Below are 25191 nucleotides of genomic sequence, written 5' to 3' on the forward strand. Positions count from 1 at the left end.
GGTCACAGGGCTCCTGCACAGGTCACCAGCTGCTGCTTGGCTGCAAAATGGGGTGATGCAGATGAGGGGTAAATAATTCAGTGCTGTGAACGGGGCCCTTTGCAGGGAGAGGGGAGGTTTGGGGGCCCAGGGCTGCAGACAGGGCAGTGTTTCAGTCCAGGAGCTGGGAGGACTGGCAGGATCTGTGGGATAACACACTGCCCGACTCCCCCAGAGCTGCATCGTGACCCACGAGTCCAACGGGATCGACATCATCACAGCCCTGATCCTAAACGACATCAGCCCCCTCTGCAAGTACCGGATGGACCTGGTCCTGCAGCTGAAGGTGCACAGAGGGCTGGCCTGGGGTGGTGGGGACGTGTCCGTGTGTCACTGCGTGTGTCACTGCGTGTGTCACTGCGTGTGTCACTGCAAAGATTCACTGGCAGGGTCACGGGGTGTGCTCTGGGGTGACGTTGTCACTGTAGAGGGGACCCTGCCTGTGTCAGAGCCTGGGGGGTGGGAGCAGATGGGCTCGGTGGGGCAGGGCTGGGGCATCTCCACCACGCTCAGATGCCCCTGGCACAAGGGAGTTGACGGGGGCACAGGATAATTCTGCCCACCCCCAAGCCCTGGGCAGTGGCAGGGCACAGCTCCCCTCACCAAGGGCTTCTCCTCACCAGGACAATGCCTCCAAGCTCCTCCTGGCCCTGATGGAGAGCAGGCACGACAGCGAAAACGCCGAGCGGATCCTCATCAGCCTCCGCCCCCAGGAACTGGTGAGGGAACTGGGAATGTCCCACTGAGCCCCCAGCCCACAGCTGGACATCCTCTGCCCTGGGTTGTGCTGCAGTTTCTGCCTCCCCTGCCCAAATCCTGGCTGGAGAAGGAAGCAGAGGAGGAGCCCAGTGTCCCTGTGCCCCCTTGCAGGTGGATGTGATTAAGAAGGCCTACCTGCAGGAGGAGGAGTGTGAGAACGCCGAGGTTTCCCCCCGGGAAGTTGGACACAACATTTATATCCTGGCACTGCAGGTAGGGAGCTGTAAAAGCATCCTGCCAGGCTGTTCTCACAGGTTGTACTTTTCCCTCCATAATTATGCACATTTTCCTCCGGGCAGATTGGCCTCCCTGGGGAGCCAAATGTGCCTTTGGCTGTGGGGAGCAGCCACTGCTTGCTGGCCATCCTGCACGCCCCGTGCCCCATGTCCCCCTCCCGTGTGTGCTGGTGGCTGCCTGCCATCCTGTGCTCACTGTCACCACCTCTGTCCCCCTCCCAGCTCTCCCGACACAACAAGTCTCTGCAGCAGCTCCTGAAGCCGGTGAAGCGAATCCAGGAGGAGGAGGAGGAGGGAATCTCATCCATGGTATGGAGAGGCACAGCCCCCACAAGCCGCCCCGAGCCAAAATCTTGCAGAGCTCACCTGGGCTTTGTTGTTCAGGATTTGATGGATTTTGATGTTCCCCAGGGGGTTAAAAAGGGAGAGATACTAAATGCCCTTTTAGCCAGAGGTAGAAGCCCAAAAGTGTGTGTGCCCTGCTGTGGGGTGACACAGGCTGGTGGCCCTGGGGGGGTCCTGCCCTTTCCCACTTCCCCCCTTCTCTTCGGAAGGGAAGGGCCGAGTCCTTTACTGCTGTTCCTTGCCCAGGTACCTCAGATCCCGACAAGATTCAGCAGGAATGTGATTTCCCCGGGGGTTTTGTGAGCACTGGTTTGTAATTTGTGGATTAGCAGCACTTGGATGTAATTATTGCAGGGAATCGATTGTCTGTCACCGCGGGGAGCACTCGCACCTCTCACGGAAGCTTTAATTCATTTGCTTTTCCCTGAAAACCTCATCAGCTGTGGGAGATGTTGAGGCACGTTGTGGGAACAGTCGGATCCAGCTTCTGGCTGGATCCTCATCCTCTCCCTTTCCCTCTCCCCATCCAGCTCAGCCTTAACAACAAGCAGCTGTCGCAGATGCTGAAGTCCACAGCTCCAGTGCAGGAGGAAGAGGAGGATCCACTGGCTTACTACGAGAAGCACACGTCCCAAATCGAGGCAAGACCTCCTGGCTGTTGGCTTTCCAGCCTGCCCCTGGCCCATGAACCCCACCTGGCTCCGGATGCCTCATGTCTGATTATTTTGCACCAGGAGCTGCCCCCTCTTCCCACCCCCATGCTTGCAGGAGCATTAGCTCCAGGAACTGAGGGATGAGCAGCCCCCTGGACCCTGCCCTTCTCTCCCAGCAGCAGTGGGATGCAGCTGATCCAGCAGCCTCATCCTTGGCATGGATCTCCCATTCCCACCCTCCCACTTACCCCAGCCAGGGCTGCCTCTGCTCAGGGCACTTTGGAAGCTTTTAAATGAGGGGCTGACAATATTTGGACCCTGTGGAGCGGGAAGGAGGAGGGGAAGGCACAGCTGGATGTGGGAAGGAGGAAAAAAACCACAGCAGGGCAGGATCTGAGGGCTCTGCATCCTGCAGATCGTGCGGCTGGACCGGAGCATGGAGCAGATCATCTTCCCTGTGCCTGGGATCTGCGAGTTCCTCACCAAGGAGACCAAGTACAGGCTCTTCACCACCACGGAGCAGGACGAGCAGGGCAGCAAAGTCAGCGACTTCTTTGACCAGTCCTCCTTCCTGCACAACGAGATGGAGTGGCAGAAGAAGCTGCGCAGTAAGAGCAAGGCAGAGCCTCCCCTGGGCTGCCCCGCTGGGAATCTGGGGACATTCCTGCAGGGAAAGGGCTGCACACCTGGGAATGGCATGGCTGAGCTGCCCGAGCTCTGCAGAGCACCACACACCTGGCAGAGAGCAGGGAGCGAGGGTTAAAATCCCAGCCATGGGGCTCCTCTGTGCTCTCAGGGCAGTTTCTCCACAGCCTGAGGGGCACCTTGCTCACATTCCCTGGGATTCCAGCTGAGGTGTTTTCTCTGGAAAGCCCTTTCAGTTGCCTTCCCCTAAGCCAAGGTCTTGTAGCTGCAGATGGGAAATAAAACCTGTTTCTCTGCACCCTGCACATCTGCTCAGTGGCTTCCAGAGTGGAAATCCTGGCTGTAAATCCTGGGAACTGAGTAGAGCGTCACACTACGGATACTGGGATGCAGCTGAGGAGTAGTGTAGCATCTGTGAGGGAGGACAGAGCCATCCTGATTCCAGGGTCTCAGAGCAGGTTTCCAGAGGGCTGGGAGACCAAGGAATGTGAGCAGAGCCACTTAGAAGGTGCACTCCTAACAGACGAGCAAGAATGTTTTCAAAACACAGTGGTTTGAAGGTCGGAGGCTGGGTTGGTCTGGGGGCAGCAGCTGCAGAGCCCACAGGGGTCTGGGATGGCACAGAGGCTCTGGGATGACACAGGGGCTCCAGGAGGACCCGGTTGGCACGAGGCTGGCTGAGGTTTGTGTGTTGCCTCCTCTCCCCCCAGGCATGCCGCTGATGTACTGGTTCTCCCGCAGAATGACGCTCTGGGGAAGCATTTCCTTCAACCTGGCTGTCTTCATCAACATCATCATTGCTTTCTTCTACCCCTATGTGGAAGCCACTTCCATGGGTAAGTGCCCAGGCACCTGCTGCTCCTTGGGGTGGAAGGAGCAGGTCCTTGGGCTGGATAAAGGCAAATCCTTGGGCTCCTACAACCCAAGGAGAAAGGATTTTCTTTCTGCTGGAGAAAGGATTAATCAGGATTTCAGTTTCCAGCCCTCCCACCCCTTCCTTCTCAGGGAAACCTCTCTTCTCCTGGGCTGCCCTTCCCCTGTTTGTACAATGTGGGGAGCAGTGATGGGATACACTCCTGTTGTCAGGCAAAGCTTCCATCACCTACAGTGGTTCTGAGCTCTTGGATAAAAGATGTTAGGAAATGTATCAGCAAAAGCCATCTGAACCAACACAAACCCTGCAGTGCAGCATCACCATTTCTGATGAAGAGCTCATTAGTGTGGCTGGACAGCCTGGCAGCAGCAGTGCCCCTGCCTTTAGCATCCATGTGTTCCTCTTGCCAGGAGTGCTGGATTCCCCACTGATCTCCCTGCTCTTCTGGATCCTGATCTGCTTCTCCATCATGGCCCTGTTCACCAAGCGCTACGGGGTGAGGCCGCTGCTGGTGGCCCTGATCCTGCGCTCCATCTACTACCTGGGCATCGGGCTCACCCTCAACATCCTGGGGGCTCTCAATGTGAGTTCTCCACCTGCCGGGGGATCAGCGAGCTGTCCCGTGTTCCCAGAGCACAGCAAACCCCACTCCCTCCCGTTTCTGGCTGTCCCCAGCTGACCAACAAGATCGTGTTCGTGGTGAGCTTCGTGGGCAACCGAGGCACCTTCATCCGTGGCTACAAGGCCATGATCATGGATGTGGAATTCCTGTACCATGTGGGCTACATCGTGACCAGTGTCCTGGGGCTCTTCGTGCACGAGCTCTTCTACAGCATCCTGGTATGATAAATTCAGGTGCCTGGGGGCACAGGCAGCCTGGCTGCTGCTTTAGGAGCTGGAAGGTTCCTGTGACACCTCCCAGGGGCTGATTGATAGCGGAGAGAACAATTCCCTGTGCTCTAATCTTTGCATGGGCTGAGCTTTCTGCCTCCTGACAGTATCTATTGCTGTCTCTTTCTTGGTCCTGGGCTGTATCTCTTCTTCTAATCTGCTGTGTGCTTTATCTGGGTCAGCTGGGAGGCAACGTGAGCTGGTGAGGGCAGAGCCAGGGTACATGTGGCCTATTCTTGGCTCTCCTGCCGTGTATAAGTCACTCCATTCTTCCCTGCTTCCCTTCAGTAAGCTGGGAAACTTAAAGGCTTTGTGAGAAAAGTTAGTCAAGGTCTGCTGAGCGATCCAAGATCTCAGGATAAAAGGGGATATAGATAGGCCAGGCATTATCAAGAGAAGCACCCCGCAGCATTTCTTTGCTCCTGGGTCCTTTCAGCTGTTTGACTTGATCTACCGTGAGGAGACCTTGTTTAATGTCATCAAAAGCGTGACGCGGAACGGGCGCTCCATCCTGCTGACAGCCCTGCTGGCCCTCATCCTCGTCTACCTCTTCTCCATCGTGGGCTTCCTGTTCCTGAAGGATGACTTCATCCTCGAGGTGGACCGGCTGCCGGACAGCAAAGCCAAAGGTTGGGCAGTGCTCGGGGTCGTGGGACACTGTGGGACACTCCACACACATCTCAGGGTGTGCTGTGTGGGTTTGTACACTGGGAGCACTGGTTTTGGGGTCACAGAGAGCACAGCTCTGTGTTCACACTGCACAGAGCAGGGTTTGGGGCTAGTGGTGGCAGAGAAGGGGGCACAGAGCTACTAATGAAGGATCAGCTCTGCGAGGTCTCAACTCTGAGAAAAAGCTTCAGGGCCCAGAAAAAGTAGGAGGATATGAGGCAAGTTTTACCCAGGAAGGTTGGCATCTTCCTGGGAGCCCATGGCAGTGGTTTGCTGGGGAGAGGTGCTGCTCTCACAGCGCTGGGGTCTCTTCCTTGCAGATGATCCCTTGGGGATGCAAAAGAACGTGGAGACCTTTGTGGACTCGTGCAGCAGTGACAAAATCAGCTGCTCTGCTGCACCCACTGCCTTGGAAGGTAAGAGAGCCCTGTGGAAATGCCAGCTGTGTGTGGCAGTGTGGATTTGCCAGCCAGCTGAGGAAAATCCCAGCTTTTCCAAGGTAGAAACTCAATCTGCTTCCTGGGACGTATTGGGCAAGAGGCCTGTGAATTTTGCACTGACCCTGGCATAAAAAATGTTGGGGTGGATTGATTTAATCAGAAAGCAGGTGGGAGCTGCAGCAGCATTTGGCTGCTGGAGGAGCTGCTGGCTGGGACATCACAACAGGCAGCTGCTGCTGTGTCACTGCCACTGCAGCTGGAACCATGCCACTGCCAGGGTGTGGTGCTCTGCCTGTGCTCTGAGTCCTTGCCCTGCTCTCCTCCCCAGAAGCCGACCCAGAGCAGTGGGAACGTGCCTGTGACACGCTGCTCATGTGCATCGTCACCGTCCTCAACCACGGCCTGCGCAACGGCGGCGGCGTGGGGGACATCCTGAGGAAACCCTCCAAGGATGTGAGTGGGGACAGCACCTGGGACTTCCTTCTTCTGCCAAACCCTGCTGCAATCACTGCTGGCCCCTCTCCCTGGGAGCTGCAACACATCCAGCTCCATCTCTCACGTTCTCCTCCTCCCCTGGTGCCTCAGCCACAGCTGTGTCACAGGGCTGGCTGGAGCAGAGCTGTGCAAGACACCCAATTCTCCCTCTCATCCATTACAGGAGTCCCTGTTCCCTGCTCGAGTTGTCTACGACCTCCTCTTCTTCTTCATTGTCATTATCATTGTCCTCAACCTCATCTTTGGGGTCATTATTGACACCTTTGCTGATCTGAGGAGCGAGAAACAGAAGAAGGAAGAGATCCTGAAGACCACCTGTTTTATTTGTGGTGAGCACTGGGAATACAGGAATTGCCAGGCTGGGGGAAGGAAAAGAATTTCAGCTGGATTCTGGTTTTTATTTATCACTGCAAAACTTGAATCTGTTCATTGAGGGGTCACTGCACTGGGAGGGGTTCAAACAAGGACACAGCTGGAGGGAAATTCTCGGAGTTCTTCCTCACCCTGCTAATGAGGTGTTAAACTAAAACACATTGTGGGATTCTTGTCGCTGTGCATCTTACTGCTGAGACCTTCCCTTGGCCAGTGGGGGGAAAAAAGCAGCATATCACTGGAGAAATATAATAGAGAAAATGCTCTGGAATCCTTTCAGTCAGCAATAGGCATTAAAAAAAAAAAAAAGAAAAAAAAAAAAAAAGAAAACCCCAGCAAATCTCTCTGTTTTTTTCCTCTAAAGATCTTCTGGGTTTATTTCACTGGGCAGAGGCAGAGCCAACAGGACATGGGAAGAAATTGTTCCCTGTGAGGGTGGTGGGGCCCTGGCACAGGGTGCCCAGAGAAGCTGTGGCTGCCTCCTCCCTAGAAGTGTTGAAGGCCAGGTTGGACAGGGCTTGGAGCAACCTGGGATAGTGGAAGAGGGTGGAAGATCCCTTCCAGTCCAAACCATTCCCTGATTCTGTGATTTTAAACAGAAGTCTCCTGAACCCCCAGCTGGGTTGTTGCCCCCTGGTTTGGATGTTTATGTGCTAAATGCCAACTAAATATTAAAAGCACTTAAATGTAATCTTTGGAAGGGGATGCACTGGGCTGAATTTCCTTCCACGTGTTTGCTCCTCATTCACCTCCTCCCTTCTCCATCTCTTCCCTGTCCTCCTCCACCCTTCCCTGCCTTTCCCAGGGCTGGAAAGGGACAAGTTTGACAACAAGACCGTGTCCTTTGAGGAGCACATCAAATATGAGCACAACATGTGGAACTACCTGTACTTCATCGTGCTGGTGAGGGTGAAGAACAAGACTGACTACACCGGCCCCGAGAGCTACGTGGCACAGATGATCAAGGTACAGGTGCCCTCAGGGCAGCTCCTTGGCTATCCCAACCTGCCTGCCCCAGGAACAAGGGGCTGGCCAAGGAAAAACAGCTCTGGGAAGTCCTTTTGGAAAATATTGGCTAATGGTGCAGTGCCTGAGTTGGTTCTTTGCTGGTTTTTTCCACGTGGTCTGTTTGAGGGTTTGTCCCGTGGGTTGAAGGGTTGAACCAAGCAGGGAATGGGGCTTTAGTGGGGTTTCTAGGCAAGGGAGGGAAAGGAAAGCAAGGAAAGAAAAACTTCTGCACTTGAGCCCATGAACCAACCTAGAAAGGCACCATGCATGGAAAAATTGCAGATTTTTGCAAAAAGAGTTTCTTTAATCCCAAAGCACAGGGAGGCTGCCTGTTAAACCCTGTCTTCCCTCCTCCTCTCTGACCCCTCATCCCAACTGCCCTTGTCTGTGGTCACGTTCCCAGAACAAGAACCTGGACTGGTTCCCCCGGATGCGAGCCATGTCTCTGGTCAGCAATGAAGGGGAAGGGGAGCAGAACGAGATCCGCAATCTGCAGGACAAACTCAACACCACCATGAAGCTCGTGTCCCACCTCACCTCCCAGCTGAACGAGCTGAAGGAACAGGTATGGGAAATGGGAAATCCCCTGTCCTTCCCAAAATAGCCGCTGAGAGCAGGGAATGGGAGAAAGGACCTGCCCAAGGCAGCACAAAGACAAGCACAGGGCTCCTGCAGCTCTTTTTTGTGGGAACTGGGGACACTTGGGACACGTGGGTTTGGGAAGTGCCTCACCAGCTCAGAGTTTGCTGGCAGAGGCTCAAAGCAGCACAGTCAGACACTTGGGAAGCACAACCAAGAGCAGGAGGGCCTGGAATTGCCTCAGCGTGTCCTTGTTGAATCGCAGATGACGGAGCAGCGGAAGCGCAGGCAGAGGATGGGGTTTGTGGATGTCCAGAACACCATGAACCACTGAGACACAGCTCCAGCCACCGAGGGACTGCACCTGTGTCAGCTGAGGAGGCTGCTCCTCCCTGGGCTCCAGGCGTGGATTGTCACTGTCTGGGGACAATGGACCACACGGAAAGGGCTTCCCAGGCAGCATCTCCCTTAGAGCTTGTAAGCAATCCCAGGAGCAGGGACCGGCCGGAGTCCACCCCACACCTGGGCCCAGGTGTTTTTCTAACACCCTCGTAGGAAGATAAACCATACAGGACTTTCATTCCTCATTGCAATAACTCTTTTATTTTGCAACTGTGGAGGGTTGTATCTTTATCTCCATGTGCTCCAGCCCCTCGGCTGTGGGGTAAGTAGCTGTAGGGCCACACTATTTAACTTATTCCGAGTGCCACTTGTCCCTGTGGGTATTTGCCAAGCAGCCCTCGTTATCTGCTGTGCCTGCTCCACGCTGACCCCTCTCCATTTACAGAATTCTCTCCATCCTGTGGTGCAGCAAAGAGCAGCTGAACTCAAGGAGGTGGATTTAATTTAATTAACTTGCCAGATGAGGAGCTGAGCTTGTCCTAGTGGGAGCTAAAAGTCTTTTGCCTTCTGTGGACCAAGGATCTTTGGGCAGCAGTAGTAGGAGCCTGCAGGTTTACAGGAGTTCACTGTGAAGGGGTGTCCTGTGTTTTAGTTTCATCTCTGGTGTCATGTTTTACCTTTTTTTTTGTTTTGGTTTTTTTTTTTTGGTTTTTTTTTTTTTTAGTTGTTATCATTGTTACTTAAGAACTGAAGTGTAAATTGCCTTAACTAAATTAAATACAGAATCATGTTATAATAAAAACTTCAACGTGGTAAAGTCCCCTCCCTGTGCCCTCTGGTGTGTGATGGGGCTTTGGGACAGAACCCAAAGCAGGGCTGGCACCCAAGGTGCTCCCCAGCCCGCTGCTCCCAGCTCCAGGTGTTGCACATCCCCTGCCAAACGCTGCCATGAAGAGCCACCACCAGCACCAGCCCTGGTTCCTGGAGCTCTGGACCAGAGCCTGCTGCAGTTTCAAATTCTTTCACTGCCTGCCAGGAAATCACTGCTGAAACCCATAAAAAGGAGCAGCTGTTGGTGCTGTGGAGCCCTGGCACAGCTCTGCTCCAGACACTCATCCTTCCCAAGCCAGCCCCAGCTCCAAGCCCAAGAACAGACACTGATGAAAGCAGTAAAGCTCTAAAAAGGAATAAAAAAGCCCATAACAGTGAAGTTGCAGAACACTTGAAACGTGTTTATGGCTCCATCTAGCAGCATGTCATTTAATCCTGCCTTCACCCTCAGCTCTGCACTAACCCACACACCCTCTCCTCAGGCTGGGGGGAATCTGCACAGAGCTGGCTCCTCCAGCAGCAGCAGCTGATTAAAATCTCAATTAAACTCGTGCACTGCTCCACTGTCACCATGGCAAAGTCACCCTCCGTCCTCTCTGTCTTCTCCGAAGGAAAATAACTGCGGTGATTAAAGTTCTCCCTCCCTGCACTGCCCTGGTCCCTGGGCTAACACACAAACACAAGCACAGAGAGGTTTTCACATCCTCTCTGCTCTCTTCACAAGAACATTTAAAGCTGCACCTCCTCCCTCTGGGCAGCTCCTGCTTGTTCCATTTTTTGAGATACAAAGGGCCAGGTTTGACACCACAAAGTTCCCTTCCCTACATTGCACCAGCATGGATGTGTTAAGCTCTGCCCCAGATTCTCAGCAGAAAAAAGGAGGCACTAAATATGAAGAATGTAAAGGGTAGGGCTGAACAAAAATGCTGTTGCTAAGAGGAATAAGTGGTTTTATTCATCATGGCAACACACAGAGCTTCAGGGATATGTACAGTGGAGAAGCTGAGAGCTGGGCCCTCACTTCAAGTCCTCCTCGGGTTTCTTGGCAGAGAACTTTTCCCGCAGTCTTTTCCACGTCCCTTTTTTCCTGTCTTCCATCTGTTTCAGAATGTCTGCAAAAGGAGAAGGGAGACAGAGATGGGGCCAGAGTTAGATAAGCAGGGAAGCAGAGGAATGAAACCCTCTTAAAACAGCTCTGCCTTCCATCTAATTTCCTTTCCTGACTTTTCCTCTTAATGAATTTTCATTCCAGGCCTGAGGCGAGGTTGGTTTCCCTTCCAATCAATGCAGGCAGTCTCTTATCACCAACAACTGATACTCAGCTTCCACGCACTGCAATCAAAGTTAGGAACTGGAGCAGAACAAAACTGCCCTGGCTCCCAGCTCTGCCCTTCATAAGGGATGTGATGAGAACATTTCTGCGTGGGGCACCTGCTCCTTCCCAAGGTCTGACACAGAAGGAATACGAGGGGAATTGGAAGATGGTGAAAGAGAAGCTGAGCTCAGTGTTGGGCTGATGTAGCAGAAGTGTTCCTTCCACACAGATCCTGCTGTCTGACCCTACAGAGCCTTTGCAAACCCTCTATGGTTCCTGACAGTGCAAAATCCACTTGATTCTTCACCCCAGAATACTGAGCTACTCCTCAACTGAATTATTCTTTAACTTACTCCTCATCCAACACCTCCACAGAATTGCAGGCAGCCCCTTGGCTCTGTCCAGTCCCAGGGGCCGAGGAGGGATGCAAGGTAGCACCCCAAAAACCAGACTGTCCCTTTCCCCTGCCCTCTCAGACCAAGCCCAGCAGCAGTACCTGTGGCCAGGATCGTCCTGCAATCCTCCACGGTCACCCCGGTGAAGGTGGTGTCTTTCAGGCGTGGGTACTTCCCAGGAGAGCAGGAAAAGGAGGGAGAGACACAAAGAAGTCACTTGTAGTGCATGAAAAAGGTGCAAGTGTCACCAGCTGGCACAGTGCTAGTGCCTTTTCAGCTGGGATTCTATTCATCCACACCAAGAACCAGGCCTGCCCTGTTCACCCAGCAGCTGCCCTGGCTGACTGCAGGCATGGCTGCATCCACCCCTCAGCTGTCCCTCAGGCATTCCCAGGCATGCTGCCATTCCCAGGAATCCTGCAGCAGCTGGTGGCTCCCCCCAAAGAGAGGGGCAGTGGCCAGTGCCTCAGCTCTCACCTTGTTTTTGTAGAAGTTGGTGTGGATCCTGACCAAGCTCTCGTACATTTGGTCACAGGCCTCGGGGTCAGAGATCTGCAGGGGACACAAGTGTCACACAAGTCTGGTTTTACACCTCCACAACAAAAAACCCTCCTCGTTCCAAGGGACAACGGCCATGAAGGAGCAGCTCAGAATTCCCAGTGCACTGCTGGATATTGTCCATCTGCTGTCCTGCTCCAGGTTTTTCCCCTCCATCTCCCACCAGCTCGGCCAGCAGGAATAACAACACCTGGGATTTCCAGAATGGATCTAAAACTCTGCACCAACAAGATCTGACAGTGAATGCACAGCCCCAGAGAAGGTTATTGGCTGGGGCTGTGAAACCTGTGGCCTTTCCTGCTGTGAGGCCACTTCTGTCACCTGCCTCATTGTAGGGAATCACCCAGGACAAGGTGCCAGGACTCCCTGCAGGGGGCTAAAAATAACCTGTAATTGATTAGGGAAATCAGCACAAATGACAAGGAACAGCTTGAAGGGTAACTGGATTTCTATTTCAGCTGGAAGATCCGGCTCAGCTCGGTGTCTCTGCCTGGCACAGCCCCTGCTCAGCTGCTTTCCCAGTCTACAATGTTTTCCCTGATTTGTTTTTTTATTGTGGTGCAATGAGCCCAGCTCACCCCAGAACCCAATGCTGGTCCATGAATGGTTAAAACAGGTCAAGAGTAAAAATAACACCAAGAGAAAGGTGTCAGGATGAAATAGGAAGAGTAAGGAAAGGGTCTCTGCAGGAGAGAGGCTACAGGGACAGCCACATCCCCCAGCAGGTGATCCCCACCTGTGCCCTGCAGCCCAAACACCCCCTGCCAATGCCCCAAGATCCAGCCATTAAAAGAGTGGCACAAACAGCATCCCTCCCCTGGAAATCCAGCAAATCTCCTTCCATTAGATGTCTGAAGAAGCCCTGTGGCTCTAATTCCCCTCTTAGAAGCTCCTCCTGCCAGCACATCCAGCCTCTCCACACACAAATTGCCACCACTGCTGCAGGCATCAATTCAGATTTCCAGGATCAGTGGCAGCTTTGGGATCTTGGAGCCAACTGGTGCAACACATTAAGCTGTCCTGAGCATATGGAAAAGCAATAAAACCCTTCCCAAAATGCCTGCTGCAGACTATTCTGGTCACCAGTACTGGATTAGGAGCCTCTAATGGCCCCTTGAGGTCGAAAACGCATCTCTGGAACAATGTTTTTATGCTAAGAAAGGGCACATTTGCATTCTGCAGCAACACCTCCGCTCCTGGGAAGGTCTGCAGCCAAGTCAGGCAGCAGATTCCCTAATTTATTTCAGCAGCAAAGCCTAAACTCCAACAGAATTACAGCTGGAGGCGGAATTCAATTGTACAACCGCTGCATTCCATCAGTGTCAGGCAGTGCTGCAGCATCCCACCATCCCACCCTCGAGGTAGGGACAGCACAGGAATTAACTGGATTCCAGCACGGCTGACAAACTCCCAAAGCCCTGCACCCCACTGCCATAACCACAGGAATGGGGTTCTGCAAAGAACATGGTGTAAAGGGTGCAAGAACTGGGTATAAACCAGTTATCCTGGGGATAAAACAGCTGTCCTGGGTACAAGCCAGGGGTGCTGAGTACAAACCTTTGTCCAGGGCACCAAGCAGGTGTCCTGGGTGAAAACTGTCCTGGGCACCAACCAGGTGGCCAGGGCATAAACCATTTATCCTGGGTACAAAACCCTCTGTCCTGGGCACAAACCATTTATCCTGGTCACAAACCCAATACCAAGGGTACAAACCAGGTGGTCTCGGGTACAAACCCAGTGTCCTGGCTACCAATCATTTGTCCCAGGTACAGCCCACTGTGTGCCCCGTGGAGGCACAAGCCCGTGGCCGGTATTCCAAAGCTTTCCCGGGATGTGTGTTCCAAAGGCTGCCGAGCCCGGCCCGGGAGCAGCAGGACTCCATCACCCCTGCATTCCCCGTTCCCTCCCAGCTCAGGATCACCTAATATTCCCCAAGCACAGCCTCCTGCGGGCCTGCAGCCCAGCGAGCCCCGGGGCAGAGCCGCGTGTGAGCCCCGAACCCCGCGCTGCGCCCCGGCCCCTCAGAGCCCCCTCAGAGCCACGGCCGGGCCGCTCCCCGCGCCCTCCCAGCGGGGGTGCCGCCCTCCCGCCCCTCACCGGCGTGTTCTCGCCCTCACGGAAGGCCTGTGCCACCCTCTGCCGCAGGAACGAGCCCAGGTCCCGCTGCTGCTTGGTCTCCTCCACCGGCCATTCCTCGCAGAGCCGCAGGAAGCGCCGGTACCGGCTGGCGGCCATGGCGCCGGGTCACGTGCGCCGGGTCACGTGGCGGCCACGGCGCCGGGTCACGTGCGGGCTCGGCAGGGCGGGAATGCCTGAGGGGGGAAAATCCTGCCCGGGGCGTCGGGACCCGGAGTGTGCCCGGTGCCCGCCTTGTGGGCTGCCCGGAGCGCTGAGCGCCGCGCCTCCAGCCACGGGCACTCCAACACCGCCCCGCGCAGCCCCTTCCACAGCCTGACCGCCCTTTCCGTGAGGCAATTCCAACCGGAACCTCCCCTGGCTCAGCTTGAGGGCGTTTTCCCTTGTCATGTCCCTTGGGAGCAGAACACGACCCCGCCACGGCTGCCCTCTTCTGTCAGGGACTTGTGCAGAGCCAGAAGGTCCCCCCTGACCCCCCTTTTATCCAGGCTCAGCCCCTTTCCCAGCTCCCTCAGCCCCTCCTGGGGCTCCAGACCCTTCCCAGCTCCCTCAGCCTCTCCTGGTTTTCCAGACCCTTTCCCAGCTCCCTCAGCCCCTCCTGGTGTTCCAGACTCTTTCCCAGCTCCCTCAGACCCTTCCCAGCTTCCTCAGCCCCTCCTGGGGCTCCAGACCCTTCCCTTCTCCCTCAGCCCCTCCTGGTGTTCCAGTCCCTTCCCAGCTCCCTCAGCCTCTCCTGGGTCTCCAGTCCCTTCCCGGCTCCCTCAGCCCCTCCTGGTGTTCCAGACCCTTTCCCAGCTCCCTCAGCCCCTCCTGGTGTTCCAGACCCTTTCCCAGCTCCCTCGGACCCTTCCCTTCTCCCTCAGCCCCTCCTGGGTCTCCAGACCCTTCCCTTCTCCCTCAGCCCCTCCTGGTGTTCCAGTCCCTTCCCGGCTCCCTCAGCCTCTCCTGGTTTTCCAGACCCTTTCCCAGCTCCCTCAGCCTCTCCTGGTTTTCCAGACCCTTTCCCGGCTCCCTCAGCCACTCCTCACAGGATTTACAATGGTTTGAGTTGAAATTCCATCTCATCCCACCCCCTGCCGTGGCAGGGACGCCTCCCACTATCCCAGGTTGCTCCAAACCCCATCCAACCTGCCCTAGGACACTGCCAGGGATGGGGCAGCCGCACTGTGCAGGTGTATGAGGGGTGAAATGAGAGAGCACGTGGAGATTTTTCTAATTATTCAGCCAAGAAGTTGTTTTCTGTGCGGCAGTGAAGAGTGAGGCGCTCTGGCTGTGGTGTCGCACCCAGCCTCTTCTCATCCATCCCGTGTCCTGCTCTGCACCCTGAGAATGCTCAGGTGGCTCTGTACAAACTCATCCACAAAACCACAAAATCTTATCACAGACTTCTGCTGTGAGCCAGGACAATCTGTGGCTCAACCTCTACTGAAGTTGAGTGTTTGTGGCTTTTTTTTTTACAGTTTGTGGTCATGCAATAACCCAGCACTGTGAACAAGAGTCTTCCCAGGTGGACTCCGGGCCAAGCAAAACACACAACTGGGCCAGATGTCTTAAATTTTCCAGCTATAAATTGCAGCAGCTCCCCCAGCTTTCTGCTGTAAATCCAAGTGAAGTGTTTCCCTTGGGATCTGGTGTTTAAACCCGTGGCAATAACAGCTCTCTTAAAAAAAAAATGATGGGCTTAAACAAAGGATAAATGTACCTCAAGGATGCTGCAGGAGGGGAAAAAGAGATGGACAATGGTGGGAGTTACTTCCACAATTTTATTTATATCCCCTCTCCCCAGTAGTGGAGTTCTGTAGCTCTATTCCTTGTGCAAGGACTTCTCCTTCAGATTTCCCACACCATGCAGGAAGGAATTGTTCCATCATAATAATAAAATCTGTCCACAAAAGCTGTAAACATTATTTTTAGAGTCTTTTGTTACTGTCTCCTTCAAACACACACACACACACACACGCTCACACACACACACACAGAGCATTTGTATCAAAGAATTTCTGGGTGACCTTTGACGTCCAGTCCCTGACTCAATCTCAGACTGTTTTTTTCTTGTTTTCTTTTTTTCTTGGTTTTTTTTTTGTTTGTTTTTTTTTTTGGTTTTTTTAAGCAAAAATCCCTTGATGTGAATGTTTTTTGTGGCTGATACCTGACGGAGTCATCACATTCCCACACTTCCAGTCCCAGTGGAGAATCTTTCCTAGAAAATCCGTGGAAAATTCCCTGCTATAACCCCACAGGGATGTTAAAGCTTGGTGAGGTGCAGCTCTTGGTCTGAACACGTGCACAGAGAATCCCGACCAGGGGCACTGGGAATGTTGGAGGGTGTTTTTCCCTCCCACCTGAGCAGGAGCAGGAAGGGAAGCTCCAAATGGAAGCTCCATCTGTTCATTCCTGCCTCAAACCCCCTCCTCCCGCTCGGCTGCGGGGCGAGCATCTCCTGGTTTATCATTAAGACTCTTCCCAAGTAATGCTTTCTTTGGCTCACAAATAAATCAAGGACAGCAGTAAAACCAGAAAGGAAAATAAATCTTCTGATGGATGGCAGAGAGAGCAGATTCTTCCAGCTCTCTGCTTTCCACGCTTCAGTTCAGTGACGGCACACGGAAAATTTCCAGCACTTCCCGACTGATCCGTGCTCGTTCCGTGCCACATCCAGCGGCCGGAGGGTCCCACACAGCCGACCCCAGGTGGGATTTTCAGGGCTATCAGTCACTAGGAAATCCAGGCCGTTTCACAGAAATTCTCACTTCCCTTCCAGCAGGCTCTGAAGGATTTTGATTAGGTTCTCCAAGCCAAAAATGTAGCCGTGGTCCGGCCCATCGTACGAGGTGGGGTTGGGGTTGCTCTTGGAGCCTTTGAAGGTGGTGTGGGCAAAGTCTATCATCCTCACATCCACCCTGGAGGGGTTTGTGCCGTGAGTTTTTGGGAAGGAGAGGTGTTGATCCGCGCTCTCCTTGTGCTCCTGCCCGTCGTAAATGATGAGGAGGGAGCTGGAGTAGAACCTGTAGGAGCTTTGCTTCCTGATCACCGCCAGCAGGGCCTTGAGCCGCAGGATGATGGGCTCCAGCAGGTCGCTCCTCAGCTGGTTCCCGTTGCACAGGAACTGCCGCAGGGTCTGCCGGAATCCCTCCGGGGAGAGCTTCCTCCCGTAGTATTTGTCTTTGCACAGGAAATGGCCCGTGTCTGCCTGGTAAACCTGGAATGGAACAGAGGAATAATCCATAAGATCATCCTGAGTGGTGAGGGATTCACAAATGATGCTTTGGAGATAAAGATTTTAGGCTTTGTATTTTTCAAATCCTGTGCTGCGTTTAGTGCCTAACTCTAAACTTTTGGTAGTTAACACTTGACACTGACACACTTTGGTCAGACAAAACAATTCCTCTGGGCCTGGAACCCAAGGACACCCTACAGCCTCAGGCCCTCAGCAAAATATAAACAAAGTATAAACAAAGCAAAGTATAAACAAAAGGGAGTTGGGGAGGAGTGAACTGGGGGTATATGACTTCATTACCTGAAGCTCTAATTGGAGAATTAACCCCTAATATGCAAATAGACCAAGCTTATATCTGTCTGAAAAACTTGTGACCATCTTCCATCTTGAGTGTAGCCTCTGGGAGGCTTTTGACTGCCCAAGGTGTATCTATTAATTTTAATAAATACCTACTTTATTCTCTTAACTCTCTATAGCCTCTGTTCTAGGTAGCCACTCCAAGCATCAATATGAGCACTGAAGTTCAACTCTGCCCATACAAAAATGCCAGAGATCAGAAAAGGACATGTGTTTTGACTTTATATATTTTGCTTTATATTCTATTCTCATTATCCTTCAGGCAGTGTTTTGAAACCTGCTTGAGAACAGTGAATAAGAGAAACGTGTGGTTTGGCTTTCCAGGAGGAAGGATGGGGATTTCCAGCAGCAGAAATTTAGTTCAAAATGAACCCTTGACTCTCACAGCTCAGTGAAAGCACAGGTGGGGCAATGTGGTGCTTTTGGGTTTTTTTCATGCAGCAGCCAAGAGCTGAGCAGGAATCTGTGTGTAAAAGCAGCTTCTCAGATGGGGTGAAGGGTTCCAGCTGCTCACACTGGTGGCCGTGGCACAGAGAAAGGCTCACCCTAAATGTGCCATATTTGACACCCTCTCTGAGAGGACACAGAGCTGAGTGGCTGTGGGAATCCTTAAAATCAGAGGGTTTCTTCCTAATATCTTGCTAGATATACTTTTGTGTTTCTTAGGGAGTTATTCTATCCAAGCATTAATACACAGACCATTGTTCTATTTGTCCTTAATTCCTATTTCTTATATTTTCTGCTTTATATTCCTATTTCTTATATTTTCCTTTTCTGCTGACAAATCTTAAGGCTACTGCTCAGTTCTGCTGTTTCTGAGGCCTGCCTTTTGCAGCTCTCCCAAAACCCTTTGATTTTAAGGATTCCCACAAGTGACCACTTTCCACAGCCCATGTTTGAGGGGGGAAAAGAGAATAAAACTTCAATTCACACCAGCCAAGAACCCCTGGAGATCCCAGCTTGGTTCCAAGCGAGGAACCAAGGGGGGAACCAACACCCCGAGGGGATGGAGGCGTTACCTGCATCCCACAGATGCGCACGCCCAGCGACGCCGAGGTGCTCTGCTCGCACTTCTTGATGTGCCGGGCTTTCTTCTCCTCTGAGGCGTCATCCCCGTGCTGCCTAGTGCCCATCTTCAGGTCCAGGATGCAGGGATAGCTGTACTTGGACACCACGTTTTCCAGCAGGAGAAACTCTGAGCGTGAGTTAAGGGAAACCCAATACTTTTAAATTCTAATTGAAAGAGGCCTTAAATCAAAGCAACTGCTGACACTCTCCATAACAGCTCACAACTGTAATGAGACTTTCTCAGCCAATTTCTCTGACGTGTCATTGCTATGGGCCTCTCGCTGCCAATTCCAGTTAATTTACTGTACTACAGCCCTACCAATTAAAGCCCCAACAGCTCCATTCTCCAGTGACACCGTAGCCCTGGGCTGTCACTCTGACACCTTCCCTAGGTGCTGAGCTCGCTCCGGTGGGTGGGGGAAGTTGTTAAACTCTATTACTCACATGACTGGTGGGTAATGAAGTGTAATAGGAAAATAAAAGGCGAGGCAGCTGCTAATTCCTGTATAGTTGTGTTTTTAAATGTATGCCAAGGGGATCTTTGACTTCTGCTGAGAACTCTTTATGGGAAATGGGTTTTTTTCTTTCTCTTTTTTTTTTTTTTTAGAAAAGAGAATATTCCTTATTTTCCCAGAGTCTGTGCAGAGCAGAGGATGCATCCCTCTGCAATAAACCCTACACTGGTTCCCAGCTGTTATCTGTAGCCAGGACTGTGCTGGAGGGGAGAGAGGACAAAGGATACGATGAAGTTTGTTCTCGTTGTGCTTGGAGGACATGCGGTTCAGGTGCTGCCGGTGACAGTGCAGTCCCCAGGGGTTGTAGCTCTTCCTTTCTGGCTGCTTCCCATTTGCATCCTCCAAAAGGGAATCTGTGTGGTACTGAAGGTCTGTCCTCAAAAGCATCTTCCCAGGGCAGCTAGACAAAGCACACAAAGGGACATGTCAGGTTTATAAGCTCCAGAGGAGAATATTCTCTTCCCTATTTTTTTCTTTTTCTGTAGAGCCTCAAACTTGATAAGGTGGATTTTCAGGGACTCTCAAAGGAACCATATTGATCATATCCAACCTGCAGAGATCCTTTGTTACTCCATAACAGTAATTTTCAGAAAGCCAGCTATTGCTCCCTGCCAATACTTTTTTTTCATTATAATTTAAAGTGTGCTGGCTCCCTTGAAAAGCCATTCACAGCCCCAGCTGCCAGGGATCTCTATTTATCCACCTAATGGGCACAGCACAGGCAAATGGTCCAACAATGGGAATGATTCCCAATTTGGAAGGGCTGGCTCCAAGGAGGGGATGGAGGGAGGGAGGGAAAGAGTGATGAGAAGATCTGTTCTTCTTGGGGGGCCATTCCTTGGTCTTGTTCATCCCAACTCCACCACTCCCATCACTCCAAAGGCAGCAGGGATATTCTACCTCCAGTCCTGGGTGGCCCAGGGCTGCTCTGAACCAGTTTGGGATGAAGGCAGAGGTGCTGGGAGCACTGGGTGCCTTCCTGGAAGAGCTCTCCCCTGGGATGGGGTGGGATGGGATGGGAGGGGATGGGATGGGATGGGATGGGATGGACTGAAGCCCCTCTGCTGCCAGCAAAGGGACATTCCATGCTGAGTGACTGTTCTCCTAAGGCCTCTCCTCTCCTGGAGCCTGCTGTGCTCCAAGGAATGGGGTTTAGAGCAGAATTTGAGGCAGATATTTGAACAACAACATCCCAGATCCACCTCGCTCTGTCCCCACACCAGGGAAGAGCAGAATCACACACACACAGGGCTTGGCTCTGCTGTTCTTCACCTTGGCTGGGTCCTTTTGCCTTAAACCCACAGCTGGACCACCAAACCCATCCCAAACCCATCCCAAACCATCCCACCCAAGTTGCAGATGCCAGCCAGGAGGACTGCAGGGAGTGACAGACCCTCACCTGTCTTTGAAGGTCTTGGTGACCTGGGTGTGGCTCCACTTGCACTTGTGCCACAAGGTGACCGCGGGGTCGCCTCCGGCGCTGTCCAGGCGGCCGCAGCTGTCCGGCTGGCCCAGGCCAGGGCTGGCAATCAGGGTCAGGTTGCCCAGGCTGTCCTTCTTGAGGTGCACAGACACAATGCCTGGACAGAGAGGAAAACAAAGGAGACAGAGATGAGCCCATGGGGTATCACGGAGGCCTGGCCACCACCTCGTGTTTTGGTGGCCTTTCACCGATCCCACTCTGATTTCAAGCCAAATAAAGCATCATTAGGCTGAGACCCTGGAAAATACTCTCAGGATTTTCAAGTGCTCCCCCTCTCAAGGCTCAGTTTGAAACCTGCCTCCTCTGACCCCACATTCCTTTGTCTCCCACCCCTCCGAGCCCTGCTGTGCCCCAGGTGACCCAGAAAAGCCCCCCGCTTCGGATCAGGAGCTCCCAGCTTATTTATCACAACAGATTTCAGTGCTTTTTAAAGACAGCACAAGGCTGGAAACATCTTTCATTGGCAGGAAGCAAAGGGAGGGTTGAGGACAAGGCATTTTCCAAGGACACCCAGCGTGCCAACTGCTTCTTTTAGTTGGAGAGCCCCAGGAGCAGGGCAGGGATGTGGCCATGGGCTGGCAGTGCTGCCCACACATTGTCATGGCCGTGTCCTTCCCCCAGCGCCAAGAACCAGCACCCAGCTATCCCATGGGGGGCTGGAGTGTCACACGTCCTGTGCTGGTGCCCCGCAGGGACCAGGACTGTGACCGGAGGTTATTTTTTCCCACCCTGAGTGCTTAAAACACCATTCTGCATTTGAACATTGCAATTTTCCCTGACTCTGACAGGAATCACAGGGCTCAAATGCCAGCCAGTCCAGCACGGATTTAGCCCATCCCTGGCACGGGGCCGGCTGTCTGCGCGTCTCAAGTGACAGCGCAGGAATGGCCATGGATCGCAGCGCCGGCGGCTCTGACCTTTCTGGGACAGGCTGATAACGCCAGCCCGCTCCCGCACGGCTCCCTGAGCATCCCCACGCTCCGGGGGCCTTCTTAGAGCACAGCCTTAAGCTGCACCACGGGAAGTTTAGGTTAAACATTTAAAAAAATATGTAGTTATTCACTGAAAGAGTGATTGGGCACTGCAATCTTCTGCCCAGGGTGGAGTCACTGTGGCTGGATGTGTTTAAAAAAGGCTGGATGTGGTACTCGGTGCCGTGGTTTAGTTGATGAGGAGGTGTTAGGTTAGGTCATAGGTTGGACTTGGTGATCTCAAAGGTCTTTTCCAGCCTGGTTCATGCTGTGATTTGGGGCTCAGGGAGCTGCCAGCCCCCAGAGAGGACAGGGACCAGGGACTGGGCAGTGGGACCAGCAAAAGCAGCACTGGAAAGAGCCCAGCTGGGGACAGGGAGAGCTGGGCTGGATCCAGCTGTGCCCAGGGCATGCTCACTGGGTCTGCTGGGCATGTGGGGAGATGATCTCAGCAGCTTAACAAACAGTTCTGCTCTCCCAAGCAAAGGTGCCAAAGCAAATAAAGGTGCAAAGCCCCTTCTCTCCATTCCAAGTGTGATTCCAGTGAACAAACACCGAGCAGAGGCTCTGCCTCCTGTGCCTGCTGGACTCTGCTGCCTCACGGGTTTCCCCACCTGAACTGTCCCTGCAGCCACCCCACTGGACTGGGGTGCCCATCCCTCCCCAGGTCCTGCACCCCAAAACCTTGGGTTTGAATGCTCTTCCCTCACCACAGCCGTTCCTGGTTCCTTCTGCTGTACAATCAGCATTATTGTGAACAGGCTGGGTTAAACGGGCTGACATTACACAGAAATGGGGGGGAAATCTACCCAGGCTGCTCTGCCAAGGGAGCTGAGGGGCTGCAAACCTTCATTAGGGGAAAAAGGAATATTTTTAGCCCTCCCAGCCCTCTGTGGTGAGCTCAGGGAGTTCCACCTTTCTCAGGCTCCAGCATTACCTTTTCCCTGAGTCCTATTCTTAAAAAATCCATATTTCTGAGAGCAAACAAATCTCCTCTGAGCCTGGATGACTGCTTCACATTTTCAGGGGATGTAGGCATGAGAAAAAAAAAAAAAAAAAAAAAGCCAGCGTGTCTTTTGCCTAAATCAAAGCCTTTTTCATTTTAAAAAGTCACGGGGAGGCGACCAGAGCCTTCGATTGCAACCACCATAACCTTAAAAACTGTCCCAGTTCCTGCTTGCAGTCAGCAGGGCTGTGCTCATTTGCATAGTGCTGACGGGCTGGCCCCAAAAAACTCATACATAGCGTGAAAGTAAGAGTTGTTAAATATCAGCCATTAATATGAAAATTAATGGGGAAATTTTCAAAGGCGAGAACCAAGCGTTAAATTGGAAGGGAATGCGATCCTCTCCCTCCTCCCAGCTGGAAATTTAGTCCTCAAAAAACCAACAGCTCAGCCTAGAAAGTGCTTTTTGTCTCCTGGGGGGATTCCACGGGGGTTTGCAGGTGTCCTGCCATGACCTGTGTGTGGCAGACAACCCCCAGAGCTCCTCCTCTGCTGTGGCAGGCAAACATCCCTGCAAAGCCTTTGGGTGCCTGTCTGTGCTGGCCTTTGGTGTCACTGACACCCCAGTGCCCCTCCTGCCGGCACCAGCCAGGAGCTAGAGGGTATTTCTGGGTGCTGTCACCACGCAGGTGGCATCCCAGCAGCTCTCAGGAGGTTTCACTCTGTAACTCTGCCCTCGTGGGTTTATTTTTGTGTTTACAAGCGCATTCGTCTACGGCCGAGGGCGCTGGGAACCTGAGCAGAACTGGGCTGGAAAACAAGCCCAGAATCCCCCTGCGAGCTCAACTGGGACAAGGCAGGGCCTTCAAAGGGGATAAAAGTTGGTCCCAAGGTCACCAAAGTGCCTGATATGGGTGAGGTGAGCAGGAAAAGCTACGGGCTCAGGGTGAGGCTTGGATGATATTTGATCCCCATTGTGGAGAATGTCATCGTTATACAGAATGTCACCATTGCACAGAATGTCACCATTGCACAGAATGTGACCATTACATAATGGTTCCCACAGCCCAGAAATAGAGATGAGGTACATGGATACGTGTGGATGGGGGATGGAGCCACCAGGATCATCCCCCTCATCATCCTCACAGGAAAGCGTTCCACGTCTTTAATTGCCTGGCAGCAGGGCTGGGACAGCCAGGAGAGGAATAAACCTCTGAGCCCAGTGCCGGACTGGAGAATTGCTTTTTAATTACCCCTCATCATAAAATTCTCTGGGATTTGAAATAGCACAAGAAAAGACACAAAGGTTTGAATAACCAGGGCACCCCTGGACTGGTTAAACTGGGACTGTTTAACAGCTTTATCAGCGAGGGCCCAGTGCTGCAGCACCAAACCCCAGCTCCTGCCAGAGGAAACCGCTCAGAGGAAACTTTTCTCCCTTAAGCATCTTTTTAATATTGTCCCATAAATCTGCAGAGGCCCCTGACTTTCTGGGAAAAGGAGAGATTGGGCTGGAATCACATTGGAGCCGTGGCTGACTGAGCTCTTTGCTGTAACGCCGAAGGACCAAGAGATATTTTAAGTTTTTACGTGACAACCGAGCTTCTCGCCTCCCCCAAAAGCCAGGGTCAGGAGCTTTATGAGCAGCACAAGTCTGGCAGTAAAAGCAGAAAGTACTGAAGGAATAAGAAAGAGAAGGGAGGGAGGATGTCTCATAAAAATGCTCTCCCAGTGCTGCTTTCCAGGGGCTGAGATATTCAGGGCCATCAAGCAGAGGGATAAGCAGGAAAACCCTCTGTGCCTGGAAAGGCCTCACCTGCAGCACCTGGGGATGCTTTTTAGGGAGCTGAGAGCTCTGCACTCCCCTTACCTTTGTACTGAGGCGTGAACTGCCTCATGGCCAGGGGCAGGGACTCGTAGAAGCTCAGCTCCTGCGACACCAGGGGCTTGCAGACGGTGTGCTCGTCGTAGGTCAGCATGCTGGTGTGGCCGCCCACCTGGTGCACGAAGGGCTGCAGGAGCACAGCAGCCCTGGGCTCAGCAGGGCTCTGACCCACCATGGTGCCAGGCACAGCCCAGGGGGCTGCAGACCCTTCAGCAGCAGCAGCACACGGAGCTGGGAAACGCAGGCTGGCACGGGCAGGGCTGGGACAGTTTTCACCCACTCTGGTGTTTCCCCCACGCTGGGTTTTCTTCCTTTCACTAATGGAATCTGCAAAACAGAGAGAAGCAAGGAATTAGAGGAGAAGGGTCACCCAGCAGCTGGGTGGGATGAGATCTGTCAGTGGCCAGGGGCTGGCAGGGAGCCCCAGCCTGACACAGAGAGCCCAGGAAAGCCCCAGCTTTGATCTCCTGGGGACAAGAGACAGCGATCAGAAGAGCTGTGAATTAAAGCAGTGACCTCATCAAGGCAGGAGGATCAGGGATTAACACGCTGCATTGGTGCTGTGGAACACCCCCAGTTTGTCCCACAGGCACAGGCTGGTCCCAGGCCTTCCCTTGGACATTCCCTGCACAGCAGCATTGCTGCAAAGCTCCTGCAAATCCCCTGCCCTACAAAACTGCAGGAGGGATAAGCAATTCCTGCACCTTCCAAAGAAACCTCAGTGTGGGACATTCCCTGTCCTTGGACACCTGAACAGCAGCAGCAGCATTTCCTTCCCAGGCTGGCACACACCCAGGGGGATGTGGATGTGTCACAGCAGCACCCCCAGGGCTCACACCCAGCTTTCCACCCTGCCCCCAGCAAGGATCCGTGCCTGATTCCAGAAATTCCTCTGGATTCTGACAGCAACAAGTCTCAGCTCTAAAGCAGCGATGTGGAAAATCACGGAGCACATCTGTGGTGCATCCCCAGCAGCAGCACCCAGCAACACCTGCTCCTTCTCCATTCCTCACAGGAAACCCATGGACGGCTCGTGGACATCAGGAATTGAATCCCACAGGCACCAAGGATGACAAAAAGGACCAGAGATGGACACTCCACATCCCAGACTCACAGGGATGGGAAAAAAATTATTCAAATCATCATTTGAGGACGGGTCCATGGCAG

At 53.1% G+C, this 25191-nt stretch overlaps 3 protein-coding genes across 3 annotated transcripts in view; 1 reads left to right on the top strand and 2 right to left on the bottom strand.

Moving 5' to 3' along the window:
• Window positions 1-9967, top strand: part of ITPR3 (inositol 1,4,5-trisphosphate receptor type 3) — a 38476-nt gene extending 28509 nt beyond the window's left edge. Inside the window, exons 43-58 of the mRNA XM_041468267.1 lie at window positions 215-325; window positions 663-758; window positions 910-1011; window positions 1257-1343; window positions 1910-2020; window positions 2448-2640; window positions 3388-3513; window positions 3962-4134; window positions 4227-4391; window positions 4879-5071; window positions 5432-5527; window positions 5880-6004; window positions 6210-6375; window positions 7224-7384; window positions 7830-7991; window positions 8271-9967. Of these exons, the coding sequence (XP_041324201.1) occupies window positions 215-325; window positions 663-758; window positions 910-1011; window positions 1257-1343; window positions 1910-2020; window positions 2448-2640; window positions 3388-3513; window positions 3962-4134; window positions 4227-4391; window positions 4879-5071; window positions 5432-5527; window positions 5880-6004; window positions 6210-6375; window positions 7224-7384; window positions 7830-7991; window positions 8271-8339 (2136 nt within the window). The 3' untranslated portion in view covers window positions 8340-9967. The remainder of the gene's footprint in view (window positions 1-214; window positions 326-662; window positions 759-909; window positions 1012-1256; window positions 1344-1909; window positions 2021-2447; window positions 2641-3387; window positions 3514-3961; window positions 4135-4226; window positions 4392-4878; window positions 5072-5431; window positions 5528-5879; window positions 6005-6209; window positions 6376-7223; window positions 7385-7829; window positions 7992-8270) is intronic.
• Window positions 9968-10111: 144 nt separating this feature from the next.
• On the bottom strand, window positions 10112-13718 carry LOC121353994 (ubiquinol-cytochrome-c reductase complex assembly factor 2). Its single transcript, XM_041468268.1, has 4 exons — window positions 13544-13718; window positions 11366-11440; window positions 10990-11059; window positions 10112-10290 (listed from the first exon to the last, which is right to left on the bottom strand). Exons 1-4 carry the CDS (start codon window positions 13679-13681, stop codon window positions 10196-10198), a joined length of 378 nt encoding a protein of 125 aa, XP_041324202.1. The 5' UTR covers window positions 13682-13718; the 3' UTR covers window positions 10112-10195.
• A 1609-nt stretch (window positions 13719-15327) lies between these two features.
• Window positions 15328-24374, bottom strand: IP6K3 (inositol hexakisphosphate kinase 3). Its single transcript, XM_041468281.1, has 5 exons — window positions 24010-24374; window positions 20139-20319; window positions 18967-19139; window positions 18176-18351; window positions 15328-16781 (listed from the first exon to the last, which is right to left on the bottom strand). The coding sequence occupies exons 1-5, from the start codon at window positions 24197-24199 to the stop codon at window positions 16329-16331; spliced, it is 1173 nt and encodes a 390-aa protein (XP_041324215.1). The 5' UTR covers window positions 24200-24374; the 3' UTR covers window positions 15328-16328.
• Between the last annotated feature and the right edge of the window lie 817 nt (window positions 24375-25191).

The sequence above is a fragment of the Pyrgilauda ruficollis genome, unplaced genomic scaffold (genome assembly GCF_017590135.1).
Source record: "Pyrgilauda ruficollis isolate IOZ18807 unplaced genomic scaffold, ASM1759013v1 scaffold216, whole genome shotgun sequence".
NCBI lineage: Eukaryota > Metazoa > Chordata > Aves > Passeriformes > Passeridae > Pyrgilauda > Pyrgilauda ruficollis.